At 27.9% G+C, this 23,171-nt stretch overlaps 1 protein-coding gene across 1 annotated transcript; it reads left to right on the top strand.

The window, feature by feature from the left end:
• Nucleotides 1-861: 861 nt before the first annotated feature.
• Nucleotides 862-16,121, top strand: LOC129316661 (la-related protein 1B-like). Its single transcript, XM_054961063.1, has 8 exons — nt 862-1,095; nt 1,186-1,657; nt 1,834-1,951; nt 2,095-2,185; nt 2,682-2,753; nt 13,188-13,197; nt 13,343-13,557; nt 16,101-16,121. The coding sequence occupies exons 1-8, from the start codon at nt 862-864 to the stop codon at nt 16,119-16,121; spliced, it is 1,233 nt and encodes a 410-aa protein (XP_054817038.1).
• The last annotated feature ends 7,050 nt before the right edge of the window (nt 16,122-23,171 follow it).

Genomic DNA, 23,171 nt, shown 5'->3' on the forward strand with positions numbered 1-23,171 from the left:
ATTAATTCTTATACAAATTTCTCAAATTAAATCACTCCAAAAAGATTATCAAGAAATATCTTATACCATTAAATTTAATATTTAAAAATAAAAAATAAAAACTTTAATTTCATAATAAAATTTTCAAAAGCATGTTCGATTTTTTTTTTTCAAGACCAATAAGTAAAAGTGTATTTTTCTTTGATTTTTCTCTGTTTATATAAAGATAGCCTTTATTAGATAACCATCTAAAAAATTAAATTTAAAATTTTATTATAGCAAATCTAGTTTAATTTTTTTAAGATTATGATGAATAATTTTAATAGTTTAAAAAAAATCTAAAAGCAAGATAAATTAATCAATAAATAATGATAATTATTTTTTTATGATTATGATGAATAATTTTAATAGTTTAAAAAGATGCTAAAAAAAGATAAACTGATCAATAATAATGATAGTTAAGATTAAGTAGTATTTTTTAATTTGTTGAACTAGCATGAAAAACTGTAAATCAACGTGTCATGTTAAGTTAGGTTAGCAGTTAACTTATTCAAGAAATTAATTCATTTTACAAGATACATATTTGAACGAGTAATATATAGGTGATATATATTTTATTGAGCTTAAATATTGTTCATTAGAATATTTTTTGATTAATATTAAAATTATTCAAACAAAGATAATCAGATATCATTATCTTCAAACGAACAAAAAATAGATAAACATCGTTTATCTGCAAATTTTAAATTGCGAATCCCCTCAAATCACTATGTATATATACATATGTGTGTGAGTGTGTGTAGAAGAATCCCACACACTCAGCCATAAAAAATTCCGTCCTAGCTGCACTCAGCCATAAAAAATTCTGTCCTAGCTACTCGAATGGAACATCAGATTATCTCTATTCATCGTACTTTACGTGATGATTCTTGTGCTTCTACTTCTTCGGCCAGACCTACGTATGCTGCTGTTCTTTCTAAGTCATTGCATCCGCCAGCGATGGTGGCTGAAGCGGCATCTGATGTTGCATCTTCTCTTTCTAAGAACCTTAAGGGTGAGGGGTCAGAGTCATCATCCGAAGGTTTGGCCGAAGAATCCTCGCCTGTGCTTGTGCAGGTTTGTTTTATTTTCTTTTGGCATATCTTGTTACCTGATGTTAGATCAATTTCAACATATTTTAATATTTTAATTTTCAATTATACGTAGGATTCTCAAAGTCAAAGTCAAACTTCCACCGCAGAGAAAGATGCCATCACTGTTGATGACACTGATCAGAAGCAAGAAAGCCTAAAGGACGATGTGTCGTTCAACAGCCAGGCACAGTCTACAACTCAAGGTCCCATGACAGTGACAGGGCCCCACAATAATACACAAAGGTTTGCTGGAATAACTACTGGATATGGATCAAAGATTCGTAATGCTAACCTTCCTCCACAACATCATGGTAGGATCAATCAAAATTGGAACACTCGTAGGAGTTTTCATGGAATAAGAGGAGGCATCCATATGCCACCTAGAGGCCCTATAATATATGCAAGGCCACCTCTGCAGCCTCCACCACCACTACCACGTCCGCCATTACTGACTTCTTGTCCTTATAACCATTTGCACCCATCACCGATGTTGGCACCGGTGCCGCCGCCACCTTATAATAAAGGCCCCTATGGATTCTCTGCAGGTATATGTAATCTCCTTCTAATAATATGTGAATGCCTTTAAAAGTTAATTTTTATAAATGAAGAGTGACTACTCAGGATGCTAATAAAAGTCAAATTGTATATTTCTAGTTTTCTTGGTAATCAAAATTATAATTTTGCATGCTAATTGCTAACCATGTGTCCTATTTATTTACAGGATTGGGTCCTCATCATTTTCCATATGGTGCTGTTCGACGACCTCCTATTTGTGTTCAAGCACCAAATCCCGCGGACCTGTATGATAAAATTGTAGACCAGGTTGATTTCTATTTTAGGTAGGCCTTCAATATATATAATTATATATATACATGAATTTACTTAGCATTAGTCTTTTATTTTTATTTTTATTTTTCTTTTCATCGTTTTAACTATTCTAACTGTCATATAACATATATACTTAATTTGTGATCTTTTGCAGTTTTAATAACCTGGTTAAGGATATTTATCTGCGGAAGCAGATGGATGATCAAGGTTGGGTTCCAATAGGAATTATAGCATCTTTTCCAAAGGTAATATCTTTATTTGCTTGCCTTTTATATATTATACATTGCTTTTTCCAATTTTTCTTGTTATGAAGAAATAATGTTTTTTGTTTCATCTTTTCTCGTTGAGTTCAATCTTAAAACTTAACTGTACTGGATTTTTTTTTTTGCATTTATATACATTTTACTAAATGCTTTAGGCATTTTTATAGATAGTGTCATTTTTTTAATATAGAAGAAATCTTAAATTCAGAATTAAATTTAAAATAAACTAAATCTTAAGATATGGATAGATCCTATAAATCCTAATTATTTAACTATATATTTATATCACAGATAATCTGAATATCCTAATAAAATTAACCTAATTAAGTTAAAAAAAACACTAATAAGTAACTATGATTTCTTTCATTTGTTCCCCTCCCTCCTTGTGTATATATGTGTGTGCCTTATAAATATTGTATATATTTTTGTAGCATTTATTAACTGACGATATTTTTATTTTTCTTACCTTTTCTCTCAGGTCAAACAATTGACTGGCAATGTCCAGATTATAGCAGATGCTCTTAAAGCGTCTTCAGTAATTGAAATTTTGGTATTTTTTTCCTTGCATTTAAATTGTTATAGAGTTATATATATATATATATATATACCTACATGCATTGTTTAAATAATTAACAATTAGCTTATAGAATTAATATGTGATTAAACATGTGTTTCAAATTTCCATCATTATAATTACATATATTATAATTTTGTTAATTAACTAATTATTTTTTCCTCTTATATAGGATGACAAAATCAGGTTACGTTCAAACTGGCAAAGATGGATTCTGCCTCCCTCATTTCAATTTGTTTTCTGATTGTGGGGAAATAACAGTGTCAAATTTGAAATTATTTTTGAGAATTTCATATGTAATAGATGGTTTGAGCTATATTGTAGTTAAATTTGGTACTGCAAAGCCATGAAGGCTATGAGGTGATGAGCGTACATAGTGAGATACGAGTGGAAGTTAGCATTAAGATCCTTTCTTATTAAGGGAAAAAAATTGGTTCCTGAGAGATGAAAGGTAACTAGGCTGTTTTTTGTTCTTTTGTTTTCCCTTGTAATCTTTTTTTTTTTTAATGGAAAACGATTACAAGGGAACGAGCCTAGTTACCTAGGGAATTTCATAGTAATGCTCATTTTCCATTAAAATTAAATTCGTATTGGATTCTCTGTTGCAAGATATATTAATTAAAGGAGAAAGAAATTTGTATCCAATAATTATTTTTCTTTAGTCAAGATCATTCCATGCACAAGGCCATAACTTAAATTATTACTTGTATTCATTTCTCGCATAATGAGCTTTTTTTATTAAAAAGGATCATACAAATCAAAAGAGATTACATCATATAGGTGTCCCTTAATTGGTTGCTTTCATCATTTCTCTCTCAATGAGCATATTAACAAAACTATTCATCACAATTTTTTTGAGCATGCTTTTAAATAATTAAGGTTATCTCAGTTCTTACAATTTTTTAACCCAAAATAACTCAATTCAATAGTTTTTTTTTAATTCAGTATAACTAAGTCTCTATAATTCCTTAATTAACTTGCTAAACTATAAGAATTTAATTATAATGAGTCAAAGTTTAATAACTAAATGGATAATGAAAAGAAATTTTAGAGATTAGAAGTTATATTATTCCTATACATAATATAAGAAATAGGGAAAAGGACAATTAAGGACCCCATAAGATCAATAATTACAATTAGGGACCCTAAATTATTGAAGTTCTAATAATGGATCATGGTCTTTACTTGAAATTAAAAATATATATGAGTTTACAAAATTATCCTTGAGTAAACTATAAAAGGCACCGGTAAAATTATTATGATGAATTAGGACTATTGTTAATCTCAATTAAAAAAAAAATCAAGATCCATACTTGGAATAGGTTGTTTCCTAGTATGAAACTAAAACTCGCTAATGAAACTTTTGAAAGATAGTTGTCAGTATAAGATAATCACTTAAAAGTTTACCAAAATCATTTTAAATATAAAATCAATCACTTTTAAATTTTTATGCTCGTCAATATAGAGGTAAACCACTTGAAAAAAATTAAGAAAAGACATTACTAAAATTACTATCTGAGACTATTACTAACCTCAACTGGAAAAAAAAACTAGAATATCAAATAGTATGAGTTGGGACTATTGAAATTATTATTATGGGTTGGGTCTACTATTAATATCATACCCAAGTATGGATTCAAGTTTTTTCAATTGAGATTAACTATATTCTCAATGCATAATAGTAATTTTAATACTCAAGACAATTTTGTAAACTCATATATGTTTTTAATTCCAAATAACAACTATGATCCATTATTGAGATTTTGTGTGTGTTTGATTTTTAGTTTGTCAAAAATCAATTTCATAAAAGTTCATTTGGCAAAAATCAGTTTGGTGAAAGTCAGTTGTTGTAACGATATTTGTATTTGAATGCATTTTTTTAAAAGTCAGTTTGGTAAACTGATAGTTGTTTGGATTAATAAAAATTTGTGCTTTTGAAATGTACTTTTTAATATATAATGACCAAAAAGGACATTGATTTATGATAAGTTATAATTTTTATTATATAAACATTATATATTAGCAATGTTTAAAAATGTGAAACAAATTTAAAATAACATAAAATTTAAAATGTTAAATAATAAGAAAAAATATAAAATTTAATTTTGGAAAAAAAATTATGTAATAAATAGTTAAACATTCATTAATATTGAATAGTTACATGATTAACGGTTCGATCTATAATATACAATATGATCTCTAATAGAATATCAAATCCCATTCATCTCTGTAATAGAAGTTATGCTTGAAATTGCACTTGAAATTGTTGATGAAAATACATGCTTGTCATTATCATTGTTAGTATTAACTATATTTTCATCCTCAAAATGCCTAAAATCAAAATCATCAGTTGCAAATTTTCTTCTGATAAAATTATGTACAGCCATTATTGCACCAACCATAGAAACTTGTGTCACAAATGGATAGCTAGGCATGTGTCATAAGATTGTGAATACATTTTTCCAAACCCCGAAAGTCCTTTCAATTGTGGTCCTTAAGCTTGAATGATAATAATTGAAAACCTTATTATTGTTTGCAAATGAACGCTTGAAATCTAGGAGGTGATATCTATGAGATCTATAAGGACTTAAATATCCACATGGTGTTGGATAACCAGCATCTAATAAATAATATTTACTTACTAATAAAAAAATAGAAATTGTAAGATCTCAAAAAATATTGAAAAAATTATTTTAAATTAGATAAATATGAAATATACCTTAGGGTGGATGTGAAAATTTCAAGTTCAGTCTTGTGAGTGCATAGTCAAACAAACGAGTATCATAGGCAGTCCCTTCCCATCTAGCCATGACATAAGTGAAGCACATATCACAATCACATATGGCCATTTTATTTTGTGTTGAAGACCTTTCTTTCCAATATATTTCCCTTGCTCTTTAACACCAACCATGCACGGGATATATGTTCCATCAATTGCTCCTATGGCATCTTTAAAAAATGGCCAATATCGCAAATCACCAACAATTTTTGGATGAATATCTTGAAAAGTGTGATCTTTTAGTTAGATATATTCCTTTGCTAGCTTCTCACAAGCATGGAATACATTTCTAAAATGTCTGTGAATAGTCTTTGCTGAGTGTTGAAATCATTCTTGCGTCATCCTATTCCCTACCCTATGTTTAACAATATTTAAGAACATACCAACCATTTTATGAATCCCTATTCTTTTAGTTGGACGCAAACCATGTTACACTAGTTCATCACAAAGTTGAAGAAAAATATCTTTTTCCATGTAAAACATGTCATAACAACGCTAAGGATACCCTTATAAAATTTCTTGCACCAATGTATGACTTGATTGTGAATTGGTTCTACAAGGCTCTTTCAATAAAGTTATTGAGTAATTAGATACTATTGCAGTAATAGCCTCAACCTCATCATCTTCCACATGTACAAGTAATTGTCATAAGCGAGATTGCGTACTCTCATCAATAAAAACTGCATAGCATAATTAAACAACCATTACGCTATTGTTCATGACTTGACATTAAAAGTACATAAAACAAGAGTCAAATAACACAGACAGTTTCAAAACAAAGTTAACAACATAAACAGCAAACATTGAGAAGGCAAGCTAGGATTGATCTAATCTGCTTTTATGCCCAAGTACTTTAAATAGGCCACTAATGCTCTTCTATTATCCCTAAGCCTAATATGCATGTCCCTTACGGTTTTATCTAGCAAGGCCACAGCATACTGCAAGAAGTACCTCATCACAAGCAATCTCCTCGATTTCATAAATTTCCTTTACAACATCCACCATATGTTGATCAACTAGTTTTGTTTCACCCTCAATGGAAATAAGAATTGATTTCAGTTTTGAAACCCTATCCTCTTGTGTGGACACCAATCAACTCACTGAATCAACCATCACAATTGCAAGACATTTTCCCTTCTTGTTTTGACCACTTTCACCTCTCTTTCATTTGCTCCCTGAATTAGTACCACCACTATATTTATTATTCAAGTTAACATGCCTAATTTTTAGGAGAGCTCCTCCACTAATGTTTCTTACATAATCACTGCCTCTTGATCTTTTAGTCAAATCCAATTGAGGCCTATACACATCTTGCAGATCATCAATCACAGGTGTCCACATGTAAGTGCCCTGTGCTGCAACTGGCTGAAACAACTGTGTCAATTCTTGTACATATGGAAGTAGTCTATGCCTAAATTTCTTATACTCGGGATTCTCCTGCACATTTACAAGAACTGAGTCCAATATATTTACAAAATAAAACATCAAATATATAGCATGCCATATATAATTGTATACCTTAATCTTTTGATTCCACCATTCCTCCGGTGTTAATACAGTATTCTTTTCACTATCCTATCCCAAAGCAATCTCTTTGTTCAACAGTTTGTCTCATATATTCTAGTCTTTCCTCAAATTGTCCCATTTGTTCTTTAGCTGCTTCTTTTCATAGCTTCTAAAGCTCAATGCATTAAATTATTGCATTAGTGCCTCCCAACCTTCCTTTGATAAGGTAGAGCCTTTACGCTCATTTTTTTTCTAACTTGCTGAAGAGCTAATTTAATAAACAATTTAGTCTCTTATGTATTCCATAGTGCTTTTCTTTACTCATTTTTACTATCAAAATATCATATTCTCAATGATCAAGTTGGAAGAGTTAAAATATTTATACCTAATATACACTATGAAATAAAATTGGCATTGTATTAATTTACAGAGAGCCCACTTACCATTTAAGGAATGAGCTCATTTCTAGATTTAAGTACAACATATGGAGACATCAATGTATGAAATAAAATTGGAAACACAAGTTATGAATAAAAGACACCTTATTTGCAATGTAAAGGCAATGTATATATTGTAGGAACAAGTAAAGAAAGTGAAAAAGACATTTATATAATCTCATCTTTCATTGCTGATTAGTTTCCTCCGACATTTCAGTTCATAGATAACCTAAAATTCACCAACCAATTGGCTGAATCATCCCTATGTGAAGTTACTGATTATTTAGTCCAAATCAACCATTTTATTGTATCTTATGATCAGGTATCCATGCAGACAATTCATATTAGTAAGCAACTCAACAACAATTATTGCATAGGTTTCCATTAATCTGTGAACCACAGTAGTTTTGCTTATTTGATATCACAAATCACATGGCTAGGCCATCAAATTGACACAGTTCATTCCTTTATGTTACATTTATATGATATTTCAAAAAAAAACATGCTAAAGTTTTGGAAAAAGGAAATAGAAATTTCATACTATAAGTCAAAAATAAGAGAACTAAACATCATTGTAGCTTGCGCTGGAAGAACATGCTTGCTGCTAACTCCTACATTCTTGTTCTGTGAAGATAGCAATCAAAAGAAGGCAAAAAAAAAAAACACTAGGTCTACGAAGAACATGGTTACCACTGAATAGAGCAGATCAAAAATACACATCAAATCCACCATATTATGCTTCATTTTTGTCTATTAACACAAAACAGAGGACCATCATTTCTAGATCTGACAAAAAAAACATTTGGAGGCCATCATACCTTACAGATCGGAGAAGCAGGCTAGAGTTCGCAGAGCTAGTCTGAAGGTTTAATTTTACACTCCACAGGTTGCAAATCCTAGTGTCTTGAGTTCTCTTAGCTTCACAATGTCATCTGAGTCCCAAAACGAGCTTGATTCATGAATGATTGAAGGTGGAAATGAAGAAATGAGGCAGGGTAATGGCGGAGACTGATAACAAAGGAAGAGACGAGGAGCTCGAGTAAGGGAAGAGATGAGGAGTTCGGGATTTGTGACTAGATGGCAGAGGAGAGACAGAGGAGAGAAGGATGAGCGACGGACGAGTGATGGATGATGAGTGAGAAGCAGCAAAATGAGAGAGAGGCCAGCGTTGGTTGCACATGAAGAAGGAGAAATATGAGGGTATCATGGTCTTTTATAATATTAGGTACCAATCATTAAATGCTCACATTCCTTATTTGTGTTTCAAAAAAAGGAGCTTTATATTTTTTTTTTCAGTTTCAAACCCATTTAAAAATCCTTTTGTAAAGCACATTCCATCTAAAAAATACACCCCAAACAATATTTTACATCCCAAAAGTTAAAAATCACATTTGGGATGTGAAACGCGAGCCACCCAAATGCACCCTTCAATAATTCAAAGTCCCTAATTGTAATTAATAACCTTATTGGATTCTTAATCGTCATTTTCCCTAAGAAATATCATGCATGCATGATGCATATGGGCTTGTTCACCAAGCTTCATGTCACCCTGTTGTATGATCTATGTGAAGGTCTAATGGGCACAGTCTTAGACACATATCCATATAAAATACATAATTATGTTCTGTTTTAATCAATGACCTTTTGCTAGGCTTGATTGTGATAATATTATTATTAATATGATTACGCTCCCCCCGGCCCAATCAGTTTAGTTAAATGAGGCTCATGATTAATGGCATTTTTATCCGTTTGGTTTATCTAAATCATAAGTAATTTTTTTCATTTTTTTTCTTTTTGAAAAATAATTTTTAAAATTTAATTTAAAATAAAAATGAGAATTAATAATGTTTATTCATGCTTTTTTTAAGGAATGAGGTGGAAATCTCTAAGTCAGATTTCAAATCTTAAAGTAAACTGCATTCTAGATAAGACAAGACGATTGCATGAGATATAGAATGAATCTTTATAAAGCTTAATCCAACTAAATTTATTTAAAAAGATAATCTAAATATCTTGATAGTAATAACTGATATATGTGGCATATTTTGCGTCGATCTTTCACCAGCTCACGATATTATTCTAATTATATAATATAAAAAAATTGAATGGCAATATATATACACATGATAAGGAAGGCTCTTCAAGCTTTATCATCACCCATCCGACTCCCAAGTCTATATATGTGTGTGTATATATATATGTATATGTATGGAAATAGAATATATAATTTATTTTTTTATTAAAATATTTTTATTATTGATTGATATTAAGTTATTATCTCTCTAGTCTTCGTTATTAAAAAGAGAATGATTTATATTAAAGGATCAAGCAAAAGTTCCGTACTAAAAGAGGTGAACTAAAAATAAAAAGTAAAAGAATAACGAAACTTTTAATCCCTCAAATTTATCTCAATTATCAATCTAGTTCCTTAATTTTATTTCTATCAATTTAGTCCTTTAAGTTTATTTTAATTATCAATTTGATTCTTATTGTTTACAAAAGAGGTTACATTGTTAAAATTTATTGACTTGAATAATAAAATATTGATGGCAATCATGCATGTTAATGAAAATGAGTATAATTATTTAGGTAGAAAAAAAGCATACTCTAAAATTTTAAAAAGAATAAGATAACAAAACAACTTATGAGGAATTATATTGATAAAAAAAAACTCACCTGAGTGTTTATTTTGTTCTCGTTTAGCTATATCTACACACCAAATCATTAATATACTTTACTACACATTAGATTTTTTTTTTATAATCAATTTGTATTTTAAAACTCAAAAGACTTGCATGATAATTTAAGAAAACGTGAGGGATCAAATTGATAAAAATTAAATTTAAAAGATAAATTTATAATTAAAATAAATTTGAGAGACTAAAAGTTTTATCATCCAAAAGTAAATTAAAAAGAAACACTTTAACGAAACGCCAAATGTCAACCATGGTCTAAAAAAATTTCGAAGTTGACCGGAAAAAGTTATCGAGCTGGAAGCCAAGATCTTATTATTGCTCATACGGTTGAAAGTAAGCAATAAAAGCCTCTACGTGTATCTGTATGTGTAGCAAGTAATCAAAGAGGTTCTAAAGATAAATATATGAAGATGAATGTTGAGTAGCAAGAAGACATTATTTATATATTTTTTTAAAGAAAGTGGCAATTGCTTTCAAACAATATAGCTTCTTCAAATTAAACTAGTGGTTTCAAAGAAGTAATAGTCTGGGGAGATTTTATATGCCTGGGCTCTATTATTATTGAGTGGGTGCATGGAAACATCAGTCACTATCCTTGACGTAAAATCTGATCGGCTTGAAGAATCTAATCAATCTCTACTACTTTTTGAAATGCTTTATTTTCTCAATTTTCTCTTTTTATTAATAAATTTTATATAAAGTAAAAAACATTTTGATATATAATAATCATGAAATGGTGGTATACTTTTGTATTTTTTATGATTTTTTTAAAATATCTTAAAATCGTAATACCTTTAAAAAAGTACAAAAAATGCATTATTTCATGATTGCACGATATCAAAATATTTATCATTTATATAAAGCTAATAATAAAAAAGAAAACTAAAATTGAGAAGGCGAAGCATAATTAACAAGGAATATTTATACATTAGAAACTCCAAGCCCGTGTTTATGGGCACTGGTGTATTTTGGATGCACTATTTTTTCTTTTTGTGTGTTTTTAATGAACACGTGTTGGCCATTGTCAAGGAACACTTTTTGAACTAGTTTGATATTAATGAATACTGTTGCTTCTTTGAGCATTGTATATTTAAATATATATATATATATATATATTTAAGGAAAACATAACTACTAATCTTGTATAGTTTTAACATGTTTTGGTATAGGTTCTTATATTTTTTTTTTTTTAGTTGCTCTAGTTCGCTCTAGTCTAGCCCATTTGCAATATTAATCCATTTATTTTTTGAATATGTCCAAAAAGAACACTAATAGTATTAAATATATTGACTTATGACTTATGACTAATACTATATTAAGCTGTACTGAATGATGAAGTTATGATTTAGCATATTAACAGCATCATTACCCTGTTTTTCTTTTCATGGTTCAAATTTCATTAGGTTAAAGTATAATTCTATCTCAGTGCAAAGATTAATAACCTCAGTCACATGTTAGCATATTTAACATTATTAATGTTACCTCTTATTCTTTTAGACATACTAAAAAAATAGAGAGACTAATATTGTACATGGGTTAAACTAGATGGATACGAAACAATGAAAAAACTACAAGGACTTATGTCAAAACACATTAAAACAATAGGATCAATAGTTGTGTTTTCTTTTATATATATATATATATATAACCTTATAACCAGTATCATTGAATATTACTTTTTTGTTGCTTTAATTATTTAATTGACTTGCATATTTTATTACATTTGATGAGGTCAAATTAAACATACAGTACATGAGATTATTTAGGATAAAGACATAACAAGTGGTGGTTCCTCTAAGCACCGATTTTTCCATGTGCTCAAGAGGATGTTACCTATATGAAAAAGTGAAACATTAAATCCTAATATAACGACAAAAATAAATAAATAAAAGCCTCATAATAAAAGAAAACTAACCACGCCATCAAACTTGTAAAAGACAAAGCACAAATTAATGCAGATCTTTTAGTTTTTCTTAATTAATTTTAAATTCGATCGGTTCTTATCGTTTATTTTGTTTTAATCGAGTCATTATATTTTAATCTATTGGATATGTTAATCCCTAAATATTAAAATTATTAATAAATGATTAGCATTTCCAAACCAAAGTAAGCTTTGAAGTTTATAGAAAATTTGACATCAAACAATAAAAGTTGATCTAATTGATAAGGATTTGACCCATTATTCAATCTCGCCACCAATGGAAAATTCTTATTACTAGACAATCTATAAGTATGTACCTCTATTAGTGCTCTTTGAATTTAGAAGCATGCTTTGATCCTAGTGACTTGTTGAGCTCTTGGGACCTAATTTAACTAAATTTTTTACTATTAGGAAAATATTAAAATTTATGTTAAAACTTTGCTTACATTTTTATTTATTTATTAATGAAAATTCTAAATGTATAAAAATTATTTAAAAGGCACAATAATATAATTATATCAATGGGGTTGGGGTTAACAAAAAATACTAGTTCTTCATAATATAGTGAATCAATGTTAAAAATCCTATTAATAGATGTGCATGATCGTGCTTCAAATAGGATTGTCTTTTACAGGAGGAAACTTGTGCACTATAAAAAAAAGACATAATCTAATTATACAAATTTTAAGTTACAAAAATAATTTAATTATATAATCTTTTAATAAAAATATAAAAATTCTTAATTTCATTTTCTAAATGAGAAAATTCAAGAATTTTAATCTTTAAGGATGAATAAATTTAATGGATTAAACTAGAAAGGTTCAATCAAAATAAAATAAACTATAGATTCTAATTTAAAATTAAAAAAAAACTATAAAGACTTGTAGATTAATTTTTTGAAAAACAAATAAACATCGAAACAGAAATTTTTTTTTTTTTTGCCATTTTCGTTTACCAGCACGTCGAGGAGACACACACATTGGAAATGTTTATAGAGGGAATTGATCCTCTATAGGTATTGAAGTTGAGATGTATTTTTTGATTTCACATGGTGATGATCACTGCATGTAGGAATTGCTCGGTCAGTGTATTTATTACATGATAAATCTTAATTTTAGAGGCGTCAGATTCACAGGTCCAAAACCCAAGCCAGAGATTCAGAGAGGCATCATGAGCTGAATTGAATGAATGTCTTCCTTTTTGTGTATCATCATATGTGTATGCAGTTGTGGAGATGGCAGAGAGATTTGCATTTTGTGGATTGAGTGGGAACTTGGTGAGTTACCTGACAAATGTTTTGGGAGAGACAACACCGGAAGCTGCTAAAATTGTTGCCTGGGTTGATGTCTCCTTCGTCTTCCCTTTGATTGCAGCTTTCGTTGCTGGTTCATATCTTGGTCGTTTCAAGACTATCATCTTCTCTTCCATCATCTATTTCTTGGTATTTTACCTACTTTCCCAAATCATTTCTTGTTATTATTATTTAAAAAATATAATTTTTTCACTTGAATTTTCTTTTTGCAATTATATTGATTCAATAGTTGAATTTTGATTTAAAATAATTCAATTCGTATAGTTTCTTTACTCATATAACTCACTCTATGATTAAAATGATAATTAAAATATTTTTAATCATAATTTTTATATTTTAAGTTATTAATAGACCTTATGGTATGTTTAATTGTGTCATAGAGAACCTCAAAGTAATTCTCCTTTTCTTAAAAAAAATTCCCCTATAAGCAATACTTAATTGTAGTTATTGATCTTATGAGGTCCTTAATTGTCATTTTTCCTATTTCTTATATTATATATAAGAATAATATAACTTCTAATCTCTAAACTTTCTTTTCATTATCGATTTAGTTATTAAACTTTGCTCAGTACAACTCAATCGTTATAATTTATTGAGTTAATTAAGGAATTATAGAGACTTAGTTATACTAAATTTAAAAAAAAAACTTATTGAATTGAGTTAAAAAATTATAAGAACTGAGAGAACCTTAATTGTTTAGTTAATAAAGGATGCTCAAAAAAATTGTGACAAGTAGTTTTGGTAATATGCTTAGTAAGTGAGAAATGATAAAAACGACCAATTAGAAGACTCCTATATGATATAATCTCTTTTGATTTCTATGATCTGTTTTAAAAAAAAAGAAAAATATGCTCATTAAGTGAGAAATGAATACAAGCAATAATTTAAATTATGGCTTTATGCATGGAGTGATCTTGACTAAAGAAAATAATTATTAGATACAAATTTCTCCTTTAATTAATATATCTTGCAACAAAGAAGCGAATACGAATTAAATTTTGACAAAAAACAAGCATTGCTATAATACTAAAAAAAAGATTACAAGGAAAAACAAAAATAAAAACAGCCTAGTTACCCTTCATCACTCCAGAACCAATTTTTTTCCCTGAATAAGAAAGGATTTTAATACTAACTTCACTCATATCTCACTACGTACACTTATCACCTGATAACCTTCATGGCTTTGCAATACCAAATTTAACTACAATAGCTCAAACCATCTATTACATGTGAAATTCTCAAAAATAATTTCAAATTGACACTCTTATTTCCCCACAATCAAAAAACAAGTTTTTGGCACTTGATAGGTTTTGCTATTTTTTTTTTGGAAAATTACATATAAGTCAACACAACATAATTAAATACCACAAGATATCCATTGACAACTTAACATAATAAAGTGACAATTAAAATATTTTTAATGATAATTTTTTATGTTAAGTTATTGATGGACCTTGTGGTATATTTAATTGTGTTGTAGAGAACCTCAATGTAATTATCCTTTTTTTTCAAAAAAAAAAATCCCCTAAAAATGATAATTAAGAACATAAAAAATAAAAGAAACAACCAAAGTACATCTTCAACTAATTCTTCTACATTCTACAGTTGAGTGATGATTTGAGCCTCTGATAATCAGCAATTTTTTTGTGTGCAAATGAATGCTCTGGAAGATTAGGAAAGTTGAAATGAGTGAGGTAGGATCCATCTTTCCTTCTTGTATATTCTAAGTAGCCTAATGTAACCTACAGCTTAGAGGGGTTTTTATAGATTTGTATAATTAAAGTGGAAATGATGTGGATTTGGGATTGAGCCAAATGGAGTTGGCTGATATTGCCAAGTATTTAATTTGGCCTCTATTAAAAAGAATTCTCTTGCAGACCATATTACAAAAAGTCGAGAGATTGTGAGGCAAATGGAGTAGGCTGACATTGCCAAGTGTCTAATTTGGCCTTTATAAAAAAAAAATTAAGCTATTAGAAAGAAGGACATTAAAATCCTAAAACTGAAAATTTACGATAGTTAAATCCTTGATAAAAATTTTAAAAAAATAAATTATGAATATTGATTTACATAGTTGTAAACAGGAATCTGAACTACAAACTAATAGTTATACTTAAAATTAAAGTGTCTTATTTGTAGTTAAAACTTGTTAATTTATGACTATCTAAATCAAAATTTGCAATTGATTTTTTAAAAAATTTCATTAGAAACCTAACTGTCATAAATTTATTATTTTGAGACTTTAAAGTTATTCCCCCTTTTTATTTAGAACTCAATCAGTTTTTAATAATATAGGGAATAAAATTGTAGATGGATGAAAATAAAGCGATTGAGAACAACGAAAAAAAAATTACGGGATTAATATCAAAATAAATTAAATGGATAGGGATAAATGACTATATTTCCTCATTGCAAAAATATAGCTAATGACCTGCAAATTTTAAAAATATTATTTTGAATTGGTTATGATGAATTTTGAATTAGTTATTACATATAAGTCTAACATAATATAATTAAATACCACAAGATATCTGTTAATAACTTAACATAATAAAATGACAATTAAAATAAAAGAAATAACTAAAGCACATCTTCAACTAATTTTTCCATATTTTCAAGTAGAGTGATGATTTGAGCCTCTGATAATCAATATTTTTTTTTTGGGTGTGCAGATGAATGCTTTGAAAGATTAAGAAAGTTGAAATGAGTGAGGTAGGATCCATCTTTGCCAATTTGAACGTAGCTTGATTTTGTCACTCTATATAAGAGGAGAAAATAATTCATTAATTAACAAAATTATAATATAGGTAATTATAATGATGGAAAGTTGAAACACATGTTTAATCACATATTAATTCTATAAGCTAATTATTAATTATTTAAACAATGCAGGTAGGTATATATAACTCTATAACAATTTAAATGCAAGGAAAAAAAGTACCAAAATTTCAATTGCTGAAGACACTTTAGGAGCATATGCTATAATCTGGACACTGCCAGTCAATTGTTTGACCTGAGAGAAAAGTAAGAAAAATAAAAATATCATCAGTTAATAAATGCTATAAAAATATATATTTTTTATTAAAAAATGTAAAGTATTTTTAACCGAATTTTATCCTTCAATAAGGTAGTTACTTACTTTCAAACTAACCCTATCTTTTTATATTTACTCCTATTAAACACCCTATAATAAATATAAATTTATTATCAATAGGGGCACTTTTGAAAAAAGGCAATGATTACATATCAAAAGACTAAAAATGCCTTATATTTTTTAATATAAAACTCCTCAAAAAATATCTTATATTTTTGAATGGAGGGAGTATCATTGTCATCATAGATGGATATACTAAAATTTATAATAAATAAACTCAAACCCCAAGCAAGGGTAATCAAACCAGATTACAGTATCAATTATAATAAATAAAATGTCAAACATATATATTAGAGTAGGTAAAAACTATAAGATAGATGAAATAAAATTTTAACAAAATATTTTATTCATTAAAAGCTAATATAAACTAAAATATGTCACGTATAAGTATTCTTGATTGTAGATTATAAAATTAAAGACTACATAGATTTAAATTATTTTCAATGATCATGAACCATGTATATTATTTGAATTTTTAATAACTTCAAACATTGATTAAATAATGGTTGAACAATTGGACATTATATTTTTGGTGTCTATTTTAAAATTTGTATTATTAGTAATCGGTTTGTAATTAATAATAATGCCATATAGTAAGATGGTAAATAACACGAGAATTTGTCTTTAATTTTAAATTATTTGTATTTATTAAAAAAGAAGACATTGGTAATAAGTAGTTCTTCATCAATTTTGACATTATTCAAAACTTAAAAAAAATTCAAATTACGCGCATTGTGCGGATGATAAATAATTTCATAAATCAGCAACAATTTCAATTAGAACAATGAGGATGAATTATTTGACATTAGATATATAAATATAAACACAAGAAATTTTCTAAGAAATAAAAAAATACCAAATAAATCATGCATATTTTAATTTAGATTATAACAGAAAATTTAAATAAAGACAGTGACCAATAAATCTAATAAATAAATGTAACATTGACCAGTAAAGAATATATTACGTGAATAAAGTACAGCAAACCATATTCATAAGATCAATTGATTAGTACCTGGCTTAACGACTTCCCCTTGGTTTGATTTGATCGGGAGTTGCCTCCCATCCATATACATTAAGATTTGTAAGATGAAAACAATGTCTCCTACAATTGTGTCGGGCTGCAGCAGAAAAACATATGCAATTAAACTGACGTCTGAAAGTTCAGGCCATCTAAATCTAATTTACAAAATACATTGCCAAGTCCAAATAATTGCAAGTTTTTCTTACAGCTTCATCAGCTTGCTTTTCTTTTTTTTTTTTTTTCCTTTTTGTTGGGATTAATAAGATGAAACAAAGTACAAATTACACAGTACAGACACTAATGACAGGGAGATTCAAGGAGAGGCATTCCTCTCATCATTCACCACCTCAAAAACACAAGGGTGAGGCCGGTTGATCAAAATTATTAAAATAACCCCACCAATTAGCAGCATACTGAGCAAGAAAATGGGCACAGAAATGTGCCTCTAAACATAAGATTAATTGAAACATTACAATTCCTATAAAGAAGCCAGTGGGCTTGTTCGATAACGTCTTTAGAAGGATGTCGATCACTTTGTATTTTTTACAATTATTTTAAAATCACAAATACACCCTTTTATTTTAGAAAAATCATTAAAAAATAAATTTTCACCTTTTTGAAACATTAGGATATTAGAATGTCTCTTATTTTATGTAGAAGCTAATGATTAAAAAATAAAAAAATAAAATTGGGAAGTTGAGACCTTAGAAAAGGGCACATTAGAGAGGGCCCTGGTGCAGAGAGATCAAGTTATGCTTATTTTCTTCTGCAATTTTGTCAAATTTGAGGGACGGAGGGAGGGTGACCCTAGTTGAATAATGAACTTCGTCATTAACACCTAGCTGTAGTGTGAGCTTTGATTATGAAAAATTGTGAAGGTTGGAAAGAGGATTTTGAGAACCAGATCCTTGTGAGTCAAGTATTTGCTTCGGTGGGTATTTATTTCTTGCGGATTTGTCCATGGTGTTCGATGTTCGTCCTATCATTTTTGTAGAAATTTGTTTTTTGGTTATGAATGTGTTTTAATAAATAGAAAATGTTACATAGATGACCACCTAAGCATTATTCAATCCCACAAGGCCGGCCAAAAAAGCATAGGATGGTTAAAAAAAAAAAAAGAATGCCCATTAACAGTCAACATTGGAGAACTATCAATTTTAAGCGATATTGCACTGCTTTTAAAAATATAAAGAAAACATTGCACTTTTTAAATCTTAAAGATAATATTGCTCTAGACAAAAAAAAAAATTCAAGATGGGATTGCACTTTAACCCTTTTTGATTTAATACAATTTATTAATCTCTTTTACTTTTGTAAGATATAATTTAATCATACTCTTTTCTATTTTGGGATGAAGCTTTTCTATAATAAATTAAAAAAACAATTTTAACCTGTGGGGATATAAATCCAAAAAAAAATTAAAAATGTATAACTTTGGTCCTTTCTTAAAAAATAAATATCAAAGTTTTATTTGACAATTTAAATTCTTATATTTAATTTGTTGTCCAACTTATTAGTGTGATCAATGTAAAAAATGTGTGTGTGTAGAAATTTCTGCAGATCTACTATAGTTTCATCCACTCTCTGATCTCCAAGTAGGAGAACATTAATCCAAATCCAAAATTTTGTTCTCATTTATATAAATATCTAATTTGTAAAATCTAAATTATTCAACAAATTGTAAATTTTTTGGAAAAAATTCTAAATTTCAAAAAGAGAGTTACAAATTTATTATATTAAAGCTAAAATATATTTTTAGTCCTTTAATTTTATATAAGATTTTAATTTGGTCCTTTGATTTTGTAAAATATATTTTTAATCATTTAACCCTAACATCATTAATTTTAAATGATTATTTTTGTGTCAATCATTGTTATTTTAAAAAAATTAAACTTAATATACCAATATTTAAGAATATTTTTTTAATATTTGAAAGTTTAATATAAAAATTTATTGGAATAAAATTAACAGTGTTAGAATTAAAAAATTAAAAAAATACTTTATAAAGTTAAGGGGTTAAAAATAAAACTTGTGTAAAATTAAAAGATTAAATATATATATTTTAGCCTTATATTAATTAAAATTGTGGATTTTAACAGGATAGTTGTAAATGAAGATCCATTTATTAAAATTCATAACCTCACTTACAATTACCCTATTAAAATTCACGATTTCATCATAATGAAGTTACGATTACTTTTTCAAAAAAGGATTAATTATTTTCATAAAAAATTATCTTCAATTTTTCAAATCACTAGAAAGTTCCAAAATAATATATATGAATTTTAATAAGATAATTGTGAATGAATTTTACAGCTACCATATTAGAATTCAAAATTCATCATAACCGATTCAAAATAATATTTTTAAAATTCGCAAGTCATTAGCTATAATTTTGCATGAGAAAGTATAGCCGTTGATCCCTATCCATCTAATCTGTTTTGATATTAATCCCTGTAATTTTTTTCATTGTTCTCAATCGTTGTAGTTTCATTCATCTACAACATTATTTCCTATATTATTAAAAAAATGACTGAGTTCTAAATAAAAAGGGAGAATAACATTAAAGTCTCAAAATAATAAATTTATGACAGTGAGGTTTTTGACAAATTTTTTAAAAAAATGGGTTGCAAATTTTGATTCAGATAGTCATAAATTAACAAGTTTTAACTACACATAAGAAACTTAAATTTTAAGCATAACTCTTTGTTTGTAGTTGAGATGACTGTTTACAATTATTTAAATCAATATTCATAATTTATTTCTTAAAAATTTTTATTGAGGACTTAACTATCATAAATTTTCAGTTTAAGATTTCAATGTCATTCTTTCTAATAGCTTAATTTTTCTTTTGATAAAGGCTAAATTAGACACTTGGCAATGTCAGCCTGCTCCATTTGCCTCATAATAATCTCTCGACTTTTTGTAATATCGTCCGCAAGAGAATTCTTTTTAATAAAGGCCAAATTAAATACTTGGCAATATCAGCCAACTCCATTTGGCTCAATCCCAAACCCACATCATTTCCACTTTAATTATACAAATCTATAAAAACCCCTCTAAGCTGTAGGTTACATTAGGTCAATGCTCACATTATACATTTTACATTAGCTGGAAAGATGATCAAATAGCATTCTTCATATATATTAAAAATAGTAAAAAGTAATTGTTTATATAATTAATAATTAGCTTATAGAATTAACATGTGATTAAACATGTGTTTCAACTTTCCATCATTATAATTACCTATATTATAATTTTGTTAATTAACGAATTATTTTCTCCTCTTATATAGGGTGACAAAATAAGGCTACGTTCAAATTAGGAAAGATGGATCCTGCCTCACTCATTTCAACTTTCCTAATCTTTCAAAGCATTCATTTGCACACAAAAAAAAAAATTGCTGATTACAGAGGCTCAAATCATCACTCTACTTTAGAATATGGAAGAATTAGTTGAAGATGGACTTTAGTTGTTTCTTTTATTTTTTATGTTCTTAATTATCATTTTTAGTTTGGTCAAAAAAAATTATCATTTTTAGGGAATTTTTTTTTTGAAAAAAAAGGAGAATTACATTGAGGTTCTCTACAACACAATTAAATATACCACAAGGTCCATCAATAACTTAACATAAAAATTTGTCATTAAAAATATTTTAATTGTCACTTTATTATGTTAAGTTGTCAATGGATATCTTGTGGTATTTAATTATATTGTGTTGACTTATATGTAATTTTCCAAAAGAAAATTAACGAAACCCGTCAAGTGCCAAAAAAACTTGTTTTTTGATTGTGGGGAAATAAGAGTGTCAATTTGAAATTATTTTTGAGAATTTCACATGTACTAGATGGTTTGAGCTATTGTAGTTAAATTTGGTACTGCAAAGCCATGAAGGTTATCAGGTGATAAGTGTACGTAGTGAGATATGAGTGAAGTTAGTATTAAAATCCTTTCTTATTCAGGGAGAAAAATTGGTTCTGACGTGATGAAGGGTAACTATGATTTTTTTTTGTTTTTTCCTTGTAATCTTTTTTTAGTATTATAGCAATGCTTGTTTTTCGTCAAAATTAAATTCATATTCGCTTCTTTGTTGCAAGATATATTAATTAAAGGAGAAATTTGTATCTAATAATTAGTTTTCTTTAGTCAAGGTCACTTCATGCATAAAGCCATAATTTAAATTATTGCTTGTATTCATTTCTCACTTAACGAGCATATTTTTCTTTTTTTATTAAAAAAGATCATAGAAATCAAAAGAGATTATATCATATAGGAGTCCTCTAATTGGTCATTTTCATCATTTCTCACTTACTAAGCATATTAACAAAACTACTTGTCACAATTCTTTTGAGCATGCTTTATTAACTAAACAATTAAGGTTCTCTCAGTTCGTATAATTTTTTAACTCAATTCAATAGGTTTTTTTTTAATTCAATATTACTAAGTCTCTATAATTCCTTAATTAACTCAATAAATTATAAGGATTGAATTGTACTGAGTAAAGTTTAATAGCTAAATCAATAATGAAAAGAAATTTTAGAGATTAGAAGTTATATTATTCTTATATATAATATAAGAAATAGGGAAAATGACAATTAAGGACTTCATAAGATCAATAACTACAATTAGGGACCTTAAATTATTAAAGTTCTAATAATGAATCATGGTCCTTACTTGAGATTAAAATCAAATATGAGTTTACAAAATTATCCCAAAAGGCACCACTAAAATTATTATGATAAATTGGGATTATTGTTAATTTCAACCGAAAAAACTAAGATCCATATTTAGGAATAGGTTGTTTCCTTGTATGAAACTAAAACTCACTTATGAAACTTTCAAAAGGCACTTGTCAATATAAGATAATCACTTGAAAATTTATCAAAATCATTTATAAATATAAAACCAATTACCTTTAAATTTTTATGCTTGTCAATATAGAGGTAAACCACTTGAAAATATCAAGAAATTAAAGACATTACTAAAATTACTATCATGGTTAAGATTATTGTTAATGTTAGTTGAAAAATCCTGAATACCAAATGTTATGGGTTGGGATTACTGAAATTACTATTATGAGTTGGGACTATTGTTAATATCTTTCCTAAGTGTGGATTCTAACTTTTTTCAATTGAGATTAACAATATTCTTAATGCATAATAGTAATTTCAATGCTCAAGACAATTTTGTAAACTTATATATGTTTTTAATTGGGAGAATGACAAGTAAATATCTTGTAAGAACATTAATGCTAAATTAGAAACTTTAATACTAAAACATGGTAAAAGGAATATGGAAATTTGAGAACATCAATGTTGAAAAATCCTAATTTGACATTATATACTTACAAGGTCTTTATTTGTCATTCTCCTTTTTTAATCCCAAACAAATGCTATGATCCATTATTGGGATTTCAATAATTCAAAGTCCCTAATTATAGTTAGTAATCTCATGGGGTTCTTAATCATCAATTTCCCTAAGAAATATCATGCGTGCATGATGCATATGGGCTTGTTCATCAAGCTTCATGTCATCCTGTTGCGTGATGTATGTGAAGGTCTAATG

This window comes from Prosopis cineraria, unplaced genomic scaffold (genome assembly GCF_029017545.1).
Source record: "Prosopis cineraria cultivar Desert tree isolate PC_DT_omini unplaced genomic scaffold, ASM2901754v1 PC7, whole genome shotgun sequence".
Taxonomy (NCBI): Eukaryota; Viridiplantae; Streptophyta; class Magnoliopsida; order Fabales; family Fabaceae; genus Prosopis; species Prosopis cineraria.